The 14,303-nt window shown below is 39.2% G+C and overlaps 1 protein-coding gene across 2 annotated transcripts in view; it reads right to left on the bottom strand.

Annotated features, from left to right (window-relative positions):
* The window catches only part of spg11 (SPG11 vesicle trafficking associated, spatacsin), an 81,233-nt gene that overhangs the window by 48,350 nt on the left and 18,580 nt on the right, over positions 1-14,303 (bottom strand). For both annotated transcript variants that reach the window (XM_061722307.1, XM_061722306.1), the window contains exons 7-13: positions 12,645-12,790; positions 11,847-11,970; positions 10,629-10,784; positions 8,221-8,381; positions 6,581-6,757; positions 3,511-3,582; positions 3,135-3,262 (exon numbers count right to left, since the gene is read on the bottom strand). In XM_061722307.1, coding sequence (XP_061578291.1) covers positions 3,135-3,262; positions 3,511-3,582; positions 6,581-6,757; positions 8,221-8,381; positions 10,629-10,784; positions 11,847-11,970; positions 12,645-12,790 — 964 coding nt within the window. The remainder of the gene's footprint in view (positions 1-3,134; positions 3,263-3,510; positions 3,583-6,580; positions 6,758-8,220; positions 8,382-10,628; positions 10,785-11,846; positions 11,971-12,644; positions 12,791-14,303) is intronic.

A 14,303-nucleotide genomic window follows, 5' to 3' on the forward strand; every position in this document is an offset into this window, starting at 1 on the left:
GAAAAAATCTCTGACTTCCGGGTTTACTTCCTGGTACACTGGCCCATAGAGCATGCTCAGTTGAGTCACCTCCCATGATGCTCTGGGGCCTCCCATCATGCCCCGGGGCAATGACGCGAATATTAATATAATATGTATTAATATAATATATGAATTAATGTATATTATTACATGTATAGTATTACATATATTATTAATGTATTAATATAATATAATTACATAATATATATTAATATAAACATCCGTGGAATGCACGGACACGGCCGTGACGTCAGCCGTGACGTCACGCCCAGAAAGAGACTTTTCTTTGACTTTTCTGGCCGTTAGAAAACATTTTTGACGGATATAAAGTCCATGACTTAAAAATATAGAATACAAAGATTAGTAATTGCCGGTGATTACAGCTGGAGGTTCCTGTGAACAGTTTTAGAGGCTTCTCTTTTACTATTGCGGTCTATGGGAAAAAAGCTTTCTGGGCCCCATGGGATTTTTTGTTGCAGTACCGCGGCTGGACACTGGAAAAAATCGGCACACCTTCTGAGCGCGAGACTGGGGGGCTGGGAGAGGGGCGGCCATGCCCACTTAGGAGACAGGAAGTGTATACCATTTCATACCAATGGCAGTAACGGTAATGCGCTATCTTCTGTATAGAGGCTCTTTGACCAAACTCCACGTGTTTAGAAGTTAACAGCGTTTGATTGATGGTTTATGAGGCTCGTTACCATGACGCTGGCCACGGTTACATGATGTTTTTTAATTCGGAATTAATTATTCCGAATTAAATAATTCAGAATTAAACTATTTTCCTTCCAGTTTACATGGAAATAGTAATTCTGAAATGAGGTTTACATGGAAAACACGTTTGATGGTCTTTCTCCAAATCCTCTCCAGGTCTGGGGGTTGGGAAGGTTCTGATTGGATAGGGGGGGGACCAGAAGTTAAACTACCGGAAGAAAAACTAACTTAGACGCTACAACTTTGAAAAGCTCACAATTTTGATGTTTCCTGTTTCCATCTGTTCTTTCAATTATTTCTATTTATTAAATAAATGGTCTCTGCTCTTGACCAGCGTTTACTGCTGCTGCATCTTGAAACTTTGTTTGGAAAACCAGCCCAGTGGAATATAAGATCATGGAGACAGACGGGAGAGGGAACGAGCAGAAAGAAAGACCGGAATTAATTTAAAGAGGAATGAGTGTAAACATGATCGTGGAATTATTTTATTCGGATTTTAAATCGGAATAAACCAGCCACTTACTTCGGAATTAAGTTTAATTCAGAATGGCCATTTTCATTCAGAATTAGGTGTTTACATGGTCATTTTTACTCATTTTAAATCGGATTTAATTTTAATTCTGAATTAAAGAGGAATTAAACTTCCCATGTAAAAGCACTCACTGCTTGGTCTGCTGCCAGTTTTCTCATCTCATTCAACAAACAAAAGGGAATGTTTAATGTAGCGACTGGCCTGTTCATTGCTTTATCTTGACCAGTCCTACGGTTCGTCCAGTACAGTTAGTGTAACCACTGTTTACCTGAATCTACAGCTGCCACACAGCAGTAGTGTTTTTACACATGTTTGTATATTCTTATTGACAGGAGCAATGCCCTGTTCCCTTGGCAATAGATGTGTGAACTGAAGATTATTTTAGATATCGTCATTGTGAATCATTTATGCTTTTATGTTGTTCAATTAAGGAAATCATTTTAGTTCTACTCACAACTGTTCCTGTGGTTTATCTTACCTCTGGCTCTCTCAAACATGTAATGACCTTGACTGGTTGAAACTAACTGTTGAGCAAAGGTTGAAAGATCAATTCCTGCAAAAATAGCTAAGTGAACTCTATAGGATGACGTCATGTGATATTAATGTAGAGATTAATCAAGAGTTTAACCTAGAACAGTATTTATTATGTCAAAATCAAAAGTATAGACAGGCCATTTGTAATTTTAGGATGAATAACAGTATAATACCAAGAGTCACTGGAAGGTATAAAGGTCTGGATAGAAGTCAGAGATTCTGTAACGTCAACCGTATTGGAGATGAGTTTCATATTTTGTTTGAATGTAAAAATGTAAATATAATGAATCTCAGACAAAAATACTTACCAAAGTATTATACAAACCATCTACTGTATGTTTAAATTGATTTGTTACTTCAATCTAATAAGTTATTTTATTTTATTTATTTATTTTATTAGTTTGCACACAATAAAATTAACACTTGCAATCAAAATAGTAAAACAAATGTGACAGGAGAGGTCAAAAAGCCAACAGGCTTATGCAACGGACCTCCCCTCAATTTAGGAAGTAAAACAGTAATTACAAAAAATCAAAAAACAAAAACAACAAGACGAAGACTATAAACAAAAACAAAGAAGGTTTGACTACATAGTTACAGATCATCAACACACACAAAAAAAACAAAAAAAAAAAACAAAAAAAAAAAACTTGACATTTTTTAAATGTGAATTAAATGAGATGATACATTTCTTTTAGAAATCTCTAGAGAAACAGAGCTTTTGATAATGTGAGATTTGGAGTTCCATATCTGTACACCACGATATCTGAGGGAAAACTGGCCGTGTTTAGTTTTATAAAAAGGAAAATGAAAATGATTAACCTGTCTAGTATTATGTGAATGTATTTGAGAATTATAAGTGAAAAAATTACTAAACGATAGTGGTAAAGAAAAAGGCAAAAAACACACATATCTGATGAATATTTATGTTATATACTGAAAGAAGTTTGAGTTTTCTGAACAAAGGAGTAGAGGGTTCCGTAGAGTTAGAAAAAGTTGCCAGTCTTAGATAAATGTTATTTATAAATTAGGCGCCTTTTTGAAGAATGTCCTTCCTCTGTTTAAATGATTTTTTTTTCTTTGCCAAATTGAGTATTTTTGTAGAACATGTACAGCTGCCACTTGCTACAAATGTACAAATGTTTGTGTTCTTGTGCTCCATACCATGTGATCATGGTGGTGAGTTAAAATAAATGATTGAATGATTGATGACAAATACATAAACATCAAAATGTACACCTTTTTCATTTCCACAAGCTTGCATTCTGTTTATGACCTAAAACATTTTTTATATATTATAATCTTGCATAAATGTCCATTTCAGCATTCTCACCTTAGTGGAGAGGTGGGAGTTGGGCCGCGGAAGGCTGGCAATAACCCGAGCTCTTCCATCTCCCTGATGAACACAACACTCTGCATCTCCTCCTCTGAGAAGGAGCTCCGATCCGACAGTTCCTCCACCTAATCAATCAATAAAACCGTGATGGGGTCAAAAACATTACTTATGTTGTTTTAATACTGACTAGGTGGTAATCTGGATAAAACATCATTTTGCAAAACAAAGGGTACTCTTCAATACATGTGAAGTCCAGATAAAGTAGTCTTTGGTAAAATACAAGGCCGAGTTAAAAACAAAAAAGTAAGGAACGATACAGTCTTGTAGCAGAAACATTGTGGTCTGTTGTGTTCCTTGAAAATACCAGACTCACCATTAGTTCCCTGAGTTCCTTGTCATTGGTGTAGAGGCATATGCTGTGAAGCTGCTTCTTCACATTCAGACCCTGAAATGAGAGAAAAGCTTTCAGCCAACTTCCCCCGTTTTAAAGAAAAAAAGTATTCACTTTACAACAGATTGACACTCAGCTACCGTGCAAGATCTGATGAGGACATTAAATGAAAATGTTTTTTTTTTTTTTTCCATTCTTTCTGCAAACATACCGTATTTTCTGGACTATAAGCCGCGACTTTTATCATAGGTTTTCAACCATGCAGCTTATACAAAGGTGCAGCTATTCTGTGGATTTTGCTTCTACCGCTCAGGGCTCTCTAACCGGAATTAGAATCAAAACTAAGACAAAATAAATGCAAAGAAGAATACGCTACTTCTTCTTTAGCAGATAGAAGTAGGTAGAAGCAGATTTCAAACAGATAAATAAATAAATACTGGTTATTTTCTCTTGGTTCTGTCCCGTTTTAATCAGCAAAGTTGCTACCGTGTTAAAAGACACTGTTAGGAAAGGATCTATTTGGGTACAAACATGTACATCATTTACAGTTCAAAATCCTTCTGTACATGTAGTAAATATCTAATCTAACAACAGAAATATCTGCGGCTTGCATATCTTTTTTTTTTTTTTAAATAGAGTGGATGCTGCTTATATGCAGGTGCAGCTTATAGTCTAGAAAATACGGTATCATTTTGGTATCTTAATGTGTAAAACAGTACAGGGTCATTCATCCCTGTCACTTCTTTGATTTCAGAGTTCTTTACCGTCGTCCATTAAGACGACAGTACAGGTCAGGACTGCAGCCAGACCAGTCCGGTATCAAACACTATTCATTCTTCAGTCGTATCTTTGTTATGTGTCCAGAATGTGTTTGTGTCTTATACAAAACTTCCTGGATGTCTCTGGAACAGATGTGGTTTTGAAAGCAGCTGATGTTGCTCTAAAATCGCAAGTGTAGTTTTTCTGCAGAAATGTGCCATCACAGAAGTGGAGATGACCTTTGACAAGGACACTGATGCAACCCCGGATCTCTGCATATCAACTGGCATTTGTAATAATTAACACCACATTATACAGAATTTTATACAGAATCAAAGAAACAGAAGTCTTCACACAGAGCCTTGTGGTACTCCTCAGGGAGCTAAATCAATGTTTCGATGGTGATGGTCCATCCCAGATGCTTCAAAGTCCAGTCATTTCTCCTCTGGACAGGGTTAACATCAGGATTCTTTTTTTTTTCCTCGACATTTCGACTTTTTTCTCGAAATTTTGACTTTTTTTCTTGACATTTCGACTTTTTTCTCGATTGTACTTCAACATTAATCTCGACATTTCGACTTTTTTCTCGACATTTCGACTTTTTTCTCGACATTTCGACTATTTTCCTAAACATTTTGACTTTTTTCTCAACATTTCGACTTTTTCTCGACATTTTGACTTTCGCCATTTGCCTTCATTCTAAGTCTTATACATATAAGACTTTTCATGTTTTGCGGCTCCAGACATATTTGTTTTTTTTTGTTTTTGGTCCAATATGGCTCTTTCAACATTTTGGGTTGCCGACCCCTGTACTAGTAAGTAAGTAAGTAAGTAAATTTTATTTATATAGCACCTCTCACAGAGAGAAACTCACGAAGTGCTTTACATACAGAAAAAACAGTAAAAACATGAGGTAATTAAAAAGCTGCACAATGTGTCTCTAAGGAAAATAACAAACAGAAAAGAAAGAAAGAAAAAGACAAAAAGAAAAGAAACAAAAATCATAATACATCAATAAATGCCTGCTCAAAAAATAGCGTTTTTAATTTGTTTTTAAAAATGTCCACAGATGTTGCATCTTTCAGGGCTTGTGGGAGCATGTTCCAAAGATGTGGAGCAACTGCTTGGAAAGCCCTGTCACCTTTGGTTTTTAGATTTGTTTTTGGCGTTGTTATAAGGCCCTGATCAGCCGACCTTAAGGCTCTTTGTGGCTCATAGCGTGGGACCAGATCTATGAGGTACTGAGGAGCCTGACCATGCAGTGCTCTGTAGGTAATAACTAAAATTTTAAAATGGACCCTGAACTTGACAGGGAGCCAGTGCAAGGAGGCCAGGATGGGAGTGATATGGCACTTCCTGCTGGATCTGGTGAGTAATCTGGCTGCTGCATTTTGGATAAGCTGAAGACGTCCCATGTCAGTTTTGTTGAGGCAGGTGAAGAGTGAATTACAGTAGTCCAAACGTGATGATATGAATGCGTGAATGATCATTTCTAGCTCTGGGTATGAGACAACAGATCTGAGCTTGGCAATATTTCTGAGATGGAAAAAGCAGGTGCGGGTTATTGAGCTGATGTGAGTGTTGAGTTGCATGGTCTGGTTGAAGTTGACACCTAGGTTCCTGATATTTGGACGGACATAGTCTTTAAGGGGCCCGATGCAGTCCACCACCTTTGGAATGAGGCTATCAGGTGCCACAATGAGCACCTCGGTTTTCGTCTCATTCAGGGATAAAAAATTGTCCGACATCCAGGCCTTTATAGCTGACAAGCACTCATGTAAAATGCTGAAATTAAAATCAGTTGGGCTCTTTGGGTTAAAAGAATAATAAAGCTGGATGTCATCTGCATAAAAGTGATAAGATATACCTTTAAAAGTGCTGATAAGGTGTCCTAGTGGTAGCATGTAAAGTGCAAATAGCGTTGGCCCAAGAACGGAGCCCTGGGGGACCCCATAGGAAAGGGGGGCAGATGCTGACACATGTGTGCCAACAGCCACATTAAAACTCCTACCCGTGAGGTAGGAGGAAAACCAATTAAGAGCCTTTCCTGTGATCCCTACCTGTTTATTGAGTCTATTTATTAAAATAGAGTAGTCTAGCGTGTCGAAAGCAGCACTCATGTCAAGTAAAACCAGGATTGAACAATTTCCAACATCAGATGCCATCATTAAGTCACTTGAAACTTTTAAAAGGGCTGTCTCTGTACTGTACTAGTGTAAAAGCGCCATAACAGAGTCATGATGACCACAGAGAATAAACTCTTGACTTTTTACCCGGATCCAGGTGTACCCACCATGTTGCTGAGGAGCGTGCTGGCAGTCTGCAGGTCTCTGCCCTGCAGGCAGGAGAAGACGAGACGCAGCCCCTCCGTCCTCAGGTCTGCCAGGCGGTGCCCGGGCAGACTCCTCTTCCGCAGCATGGCCTGAGCTCTGGGGATCTGACTGGTCAGGATGGACCGCTTCACCACTTCCTGCAACAAACACATCCATGGCCACAACATAGGAAACTCCTACATCTTCTAAAAAAAATCATGCTAAAAGATTGGGTTTTGGTCCCCCCCACCAACATGCAAGAAAAAAAGACAACGAAAAAAAAAAAGAAATCAAATCAAATCAAACTTTATTTATATAGCACTTTTCCTACAAATAATGAAACACAAAGTGCTTAACAGAAAAAAAAAAAAAACAAGAAAAAACAAATAAACATAAAACTTATTAATGCCCCCCCCCCCCCCCCCCCCCCCCCCGCAGACAAAAGCACACTACAATTCACCTAAATTCCTAAATTACACACACAGACACGCACGCAGACACATGGTGTAGACATGGCTAGGCACAGAGGATCCAGGTGACGAAACGGTAACAGGGAGCCGTCCACGCCAGGAGGTCTCATAGCCCGCAGCTACAAGGGGGGGGGGGGCCCACAGAGACCATCCCGGCCCGGACGGAAAGAGGAGTCCACACCACAGCGGTGAAGCCGTGGTGCAGAGCTCCACAACCATCCAGGCAAGTAAAGCTGCAAGCAGCGATGAACGGTCCTCCACCCTTGTGCACGTTCAGGCTGCAGTGGAAGCTTGTATGACTTGATGTAGATTCTTCAGAACTGGACATTTAGCAGATGACACCAGCCACGACTCTCTATATCAAACCATTCAAAAGTTATGGCAGAAAGTAGAACTATCAAATATGGACCAATCAGATGAAGGGAGGGGGCGCTTTTTGGCATCTATCGTCGCCACGGTAACGCTTTTGACTGAGAAAAGTAATGCGCGTCGTCACAGGATGGAGACGCACATTTTGATGTATAACACACCTGGGTGCACGTTACGGTTCGGGCCGTATTAACTGCCAAAGGAATGGCATAAATTGCGCCAAAATGATACGATTAATTGAATATGGCCTACTTCCTGTTCGGTTTGGGCCATGGCGCCAAGAGACTTTTCTTTAAGTTGCCACATGATACAGGTGTGTAGCGATTTTCGTGCATGTACGTCAAACCGTATTGTGGGGCTTGAGGCACAAAGTTTTCTAGGGGGCGCTGTTGAGCCATTAGGCCACGCCCATTAATGCAAAGCATTAAATATCACATTTTTCGCCAGGCCTGGCTTGGTGCAAAATTTGGTGACTTTTGGTGCACGTTTAGGGGGACAAAAAGGCCTTCCTTTCGTCGGAGGAAGGAAGGAAGGAAGGAAGGAAGGAAGGAAGGAAGGAAGGAAGGAAGGAAGGAAGGAAGGAAGGAAGGAAGGAAGGAAGGAAGGAAGGAAGGAAGGAAGGAAGGAAGGAAGGAAGGAAGGAAGGAAGGAAGGAAGGAAGGAAGGAAGGAAGGAAGGAAGGAAGGAAGGAAGGAAGGAAGGAAGGAAGGAAGGAAGGAAGGAAGGACAGACAGGGCATTTCAAACTGAGCTCAAAGACAGATTTCTGCGTGCAACAGGTACCTGTGGTGAGAGTTGCTGCCAGTCGTCGTCCTGAACTTTCCCGGCTCCAGCGGGAGAGGAGTGGCCGGCGGGGCACCAGGGGAAGTTCTTCATGTAGCTCCTCAGGTCTGTGACGTACCGCTCCAAAACACTAACGCAGGTGTGCACGTCCGGGTGCTCGTCTGCCAACGACAGGACAGCTTTCACCTCTCCAAGCCACAAAAGACCAGTGGACAAAAAACTGAACTGAGGATTTGTGTCAAGTGTGACATGTGAGTGGTAATGCGTCCAAACGGCGTCAGATACACAGAGACAGAAATCCAAAAATCCAGAATCAACGAGGCAAAACTCAGAACAGTGGGAGTGGTGTGACGGCGGTGTGACGGCGGTGTGACGGCGGTGGGGCTTCCACGGCGGTGGCAGGTTTACTGTGTGGGGGGCGGGGTGGTCGTCTAGTGGCTACAGAGGTTAGAAGGATGTACTCTGACTGATAAAAAGTCTGGGAACAAGTTTATTTGTAATGTTTTTAAATCCAGATTGATTTTTGCAGGGTAGGATAATTCGACAGGATTCTTGCATGGTAAATATAAACACATTAAACAAAGTTCATTCCAAATGTATTAAATGGCCTATTTTGCCTAAAGTTAAAGAAGTACATTTTAAAATTAGGAATAAGGTCTATCCTGTGGCAGAATCTCTTAAAAAAAGATTTAAATTTGAGGTAGATCAATGTTCCTTCTGCAAAAAGGATGAAGACACACTGGATCGTTTGTTTTATCAATGTTCTTTGTCTCATTGTTTCTGGACAGACATACACAATTGGATTTCTCTTAAAAATAATAATGTTCCACCTTTTGAATTAAGCCATATTATTTTCTTCATGGATGATTTGGAAATTTCTGTTTCGGATATTAATATAATTTTGTTACTGGGTAAGTACCATATACATTGTGCCAAATGGAGAAATTGTAAATCCTCCTTACTTCCGGGGTTTTATTAACAATTTTAAGATTTTTTTCACATGTCTCAAAAGAGTAGAAAACAAAAATGCAAGTAAAATAAGTCTAGACATTGCTTGTTATTTGTTATTCTAATTTAATAATTCCTCTCCTTTTCTATGCTCCATTATGTGAATTTAAATGCTTCATTTTGTTATTCATATGCACCTTTTAATTCTTAGAGTGCCTTGTTTTTTGTTTTCTTACAAGAATCCCCTTTTTTTTAATTTTTTTTTCCTTTCTTTTCATATTGTGTTTAAATTGATATTTGTCCATTATCCTCTTTGAGAGTTTGTATATTTTCAATACATTTTTGTTTAATTTTTGTTACTGATGTACAAAAAAAGGGGCAAGAACTATGAGTGGTAACCATTTTTATTTCATTTGTTAAAAACTGTAGACGTGCTTGAAAAAAAAAAAAAGGTGGTCGCATGATGGGGATGGTTTAAATGCACGGAAACTCCCGTTGGCCTGCTGCCTAGGTGGGTTTGGGTCTGGAGGAGCCAGGTTCAAGCCCTTGAATGGCAACCAAGATGAACCACCTCGGGCCCTTATGCAAGGCCTTAACCCTCCCTGGGCAAAACGCTGTGTTTTTTCCCTTAGATGTACTTTGGATAAAAGTGTCTGCTAAATGACAGTAGGTGGCGTGTGACTAGGTCTGTGTTGAAAAAAATACATTTTCCAATTCCAAACCGATTCTCATATTAATTCCTAAAAATCGATTCGTATGTCTAAAGATCGATTTTTTTTCATCATTACATTACAACTTTGGGTATTTTTTTTGTTTATGCCTAAAAAAGGAATTTTTTGTTGGAAACAAGAATAACTGCTAATATGTTTAAAGGTATGAAAACATTAAAGTTTTCAGATATAATTGTATAAATTGTCTATATTTAATTACTTTATATACTGTCTTGGGTTTACATTTGCATAAAATGCTAAAAACCAAATTCTCAAATATTAAAAACCGAAATACACCAAAAATGGAAAGAATTAAAATGGAATGTGGGAAAAAATAAAAATGATTTCATCCGTCTCTGTTTCCTCCCTGGATCTGTTTGGTAATTCTGACCCACATGATGTTTCTGTTTGCAGTTCTATCAGCATTCTGGGAGCTGATTGGTCATTACAGCATCATCAGCTGCAATACTTGCTGTTTAATCTCAATATAATACCAGTATTAATATGTTGCAGAACTACAGTCATATAATTCACGCAACAAAAAACTGTTTTAATAACCTTAACCCAAATCAATATTGGAATCAAATCGGATCGAATCAAATCTTGATAATCGATTCTTGACATTTGAATGGATCCCCAGCCCTACATGTGACGGCAGTGGCGTGTTTGTGACGGCGGTGGTGTGTTTGTGACGGCGGTGGTGTGTTTGTGACGGCGGTGGTGTGTTTGTGACGGCGGTGGCGTGTTTACCGTGTGGGCTGGACAGCAGCGAGCGGAGCTGAGTGTTGAGGAAGGACACGGTGATGTTGAGCAGCTGCTCGGAGAACTGCCGGCTCTGAGCGTCACAGCTGGACTCTCGCACGGCCGAACACAACAAGTCCAGCGCAGGACACAAGTCCTCCACTCCTGCAGGACCAGACAGAGAAACAAGGTCACGACATCCACCACGTACTGTAGGACGGTGACACCAGCAGGTATTCAGTTACTGCTATTTCTATTGGAAAATATGAGATCAAGGAGAACTGTGTCATCATATCTATAAGCTGACAGTCTTTCAGGAAGATATTGATCAAATATTTTAACTATTCAAAAATAACACCTTTCATTTTATCCAATTCTGTTCAGAGTGTTGATCAGACTCCAGTGACATGTACATGACAAGAACTGACAAACCATTATGACTAAAAACAACATGTCAGGAACTGCTATCAATATGAAGTAGGGCTGGGCGATATGGACCAAAAGTCATATCTCGATATTTTCTAGCTAAATGGCGATACTCGGTATATATCTCGATATTTTTTCTGTGCCATAATTGGGGTTTCCCCCGAAGCATTATAGCATAGCATCTCTGTTAGCTTCATTTTTTTCTGAGGCAAACTCTTAAAAAAACAGTCAGTTTTAATCCAAAGCCTCGTGCCAAATGTCACACAGGTTCCTTTATTAACAGAGGTCTGCACAATATCAACATTTATAAAACAAATGAAATAAAAATAAACTGCCTGCATATATAGAATAAAAATGCTTCTTGAATAAAATAAAACAAATATCCCTTTCCTGCATAACAATTAAATTAAAATACACTGTGCAATTAATACAATGTAGACAGTAACAGGCAGACTTTTCCACTGAGGTTGACAGTTGTGCAAATAACAAAACATTTGTGCAAATCTCAAATAAAACATTCATTAAAAAAAATGTAAAAAAAAAAAAAAAAAACATTTTTTTTTTTTTTTTTTAAATCGATATAAACGATATTGTCTCGTACCATATCGCGTTTGAAAATATATCGATATAGATTAAAATCTCGATATATCGCCCAGCCCTAATATGAAGGTCAATATGAACGCGCTAAACTGACAGCCCTAGTTTGTAGATCACTCTCTGTGCATTTACAGTTGAGACCAATCTTACTCCATCCAAATACAGATATGCTTTTAGGAACGGTAGCTGAAGTGCGTCTCTTACCGTCGGCCAGCGTGGAGTCTGACGGCTGATCGGCACCGCTGAACGTCAGTGACGGGATCAGGACGTTTTCTTTGCTCTTCAAGTAGAAGTCGACTGTGTCGAGCTGACGGTTCTTCAGCCCTGCCTGTAAAACAAAGTTCACACAGGAAAATCAAACATGTAGGACAAGACCAATTAAAGCTGCAAGCAGCGATGAACGGGCCTCCACCCTTGTGCACGTTCAGGCTGCAGTGGAAGCTGGTATGACTTGATGTAGATTCTTCAGGCCTGGACATTTAGCAGATGAAGGGAGGGGCACTTTTTGGCATCTATCGTCGCCACGGTAATGCTTTTGACTGAGAAAAGTAATGCCCCCCCCCTTCAAAAACGTCTTGGATCCAGACAAAATTATTATATAATATTATTTTTAAATATTATTTATAACATCAAACTGGCTACTATGGACTGAAATGCTTGTGCTCAATGCTTAATATAATATTTAAATAAGGAAATCTTGGTGGAAAGTGGTGCTTTGTCATTATGGCGTGTTTTATTAAAAGTAGGTCAATATCAACTTCATTAAGTTTGCACAATGCATGGTTTCAAAATAAAATTTCTTTATCTGAATATTATATTTAACATTCACAATGACTAAATCTGGAGACAATTAATACATAATTCATATGTAAACTAGATAGATATATTCTCCTGCTCATTCCTGAGCACAAATTTATTATATATACATAAATTTTCATCTTTGAGTGCAAAATACATTTTGAAAACTCTCAAATTTTCCGCCTGCAGCAGAGGAAGCTTTACCTGCAGGGAGTGGATGGGGATGGAGCAGTGGCCCCAGCCGTTCAGGTGACAGACGGCATCCACGGTGGCTGCGCTGCCAAACAACATCAGCCTGCTGAGCAGATCCTGCTGGGACACGGAGAACAAGACCTGCACGATTCCAGCCTCTGCAGAGAAAACACACATCCATTCACTGGGCAATCACATGATCACAGCTTTGGTGTTACCTGAACTCTTACAGTCATCTTGTCTTAACAGGCTGAACACACACACACTAAACTCTCCTACGCCTGATTTAATAAAGAAGAAAGACCACACCTAAAACTAGGCCTGTGTTGAAAAAAAAATAAAGGATTTTTCGATTCTAAATTGATTCTCAGATAAATTCCTAAAAATTGATTCGTATGTCTAAAGATCGATTTAAAAAAATGGTTTTTCATCATACAACTTTTGGTATTTTTGTGTTTATGCCCAAAAAAGGATGTTTTGTTGGACACGATGTTTTTGCCTTTAAATATGTTCAAAGGTATGAAAACATTCAAGTTTTCAGTTATAATTGCATAAATTGTCTATATTTAATTACTTTATATACTATCTTGGGGTTACATTTGTATGAAATGCTAAAAACCAAATTCTCAAAAATGAAAAACCCAAAAAAGATCAAAAATGGAAAAAAAAAAAAACGGAATGTTGGAAAAAAAGACTGATTTCATCCGTCTCTGTTTCCTCCCTGGATCTGTTTGGTAATTCTGACCCACGATGTTTCTGAAAGCAGTTCTATCAGCATTCTGGGAGCTGATTGGTCCTTACAGCATCATTAGCTGCAAAAACTCAAAATAATATTTCTAGTTAAAATGTCTCATTTTTAGTCAAAAAATCTCATTACACTTAAAACAAGAGTCATTACCAGAAAAATAACTTGTTATTTGACAATTTTCACCTGTTTCAAGTAAATTTTCACTTGAAATAATTAGAAAAAAATCTGTGAGTGGAACAAGATTTATCTTCTCATTACAAGCAAAAAAAATCTTGTTTCACTGGCAGATTTCTCTACTTATTTTATAGTGAAAATCTACTTGAAACAGGTGAAAATTGTCAAATAAGTTATTTTTCTGGTAATGACACTTGTTTTAAGTGTAATGAGATTTGTTCGACAGGTCAACAGAGGATGCTCTCATGATGGGGCTCCACACAGCCCTCACCCGCCTGGACCAAAGAAACACCTATGTGAGGATGCTGTTTGTGGATTTCAGCTCAGCATTTAACACAGTCATTCACCACAGACGGATCCAGAAGCTGGGCAACCTGGGGTTAGGCAGGTCACTGTGTGCATGGATCCATGACTTCCTCAGGAACAGACCCCAGTGCTTCAGGAAGGGAGGCCGCACCTCCTCCACACTCACCCTGAACACTGGAATGCCACAGGGGTGTGTTCTCAGCCCCCTCCTCTACTCCCTCTTCACCCACGACTTCTCCCCCATCCAGGGCCGCCGCAAGGGGTGTGTGAACCGTGCGACCGCACGGGGCCTCGCGCTATGGGCCGTTTTTTTTGTTTTTTTCAATGTTTTTTTTTTTTTCCCTTATAAATATCAACAGTCACGTTCCATTACAGACATAAATGTGTACTAGTCTGTGCATATCAATAAATATATGTGCAATGATGCGCGTGTCTGTTCAATA

The sequence above is a fragment of the Cololabis saira genome, chromosome 5, assembly GCF_033807715.1.
Source record: "Cololabis saira isolate AMF1-May2022 chromosome 5, fColSai1.1, whole genome shotgun sequence".
Taxonomy (NCBI): Eukaryota; Metazoa; Chordata; class Actinopteri; order Beloniformes; family Belonidae; genus Cololabis; species Cololabis saira.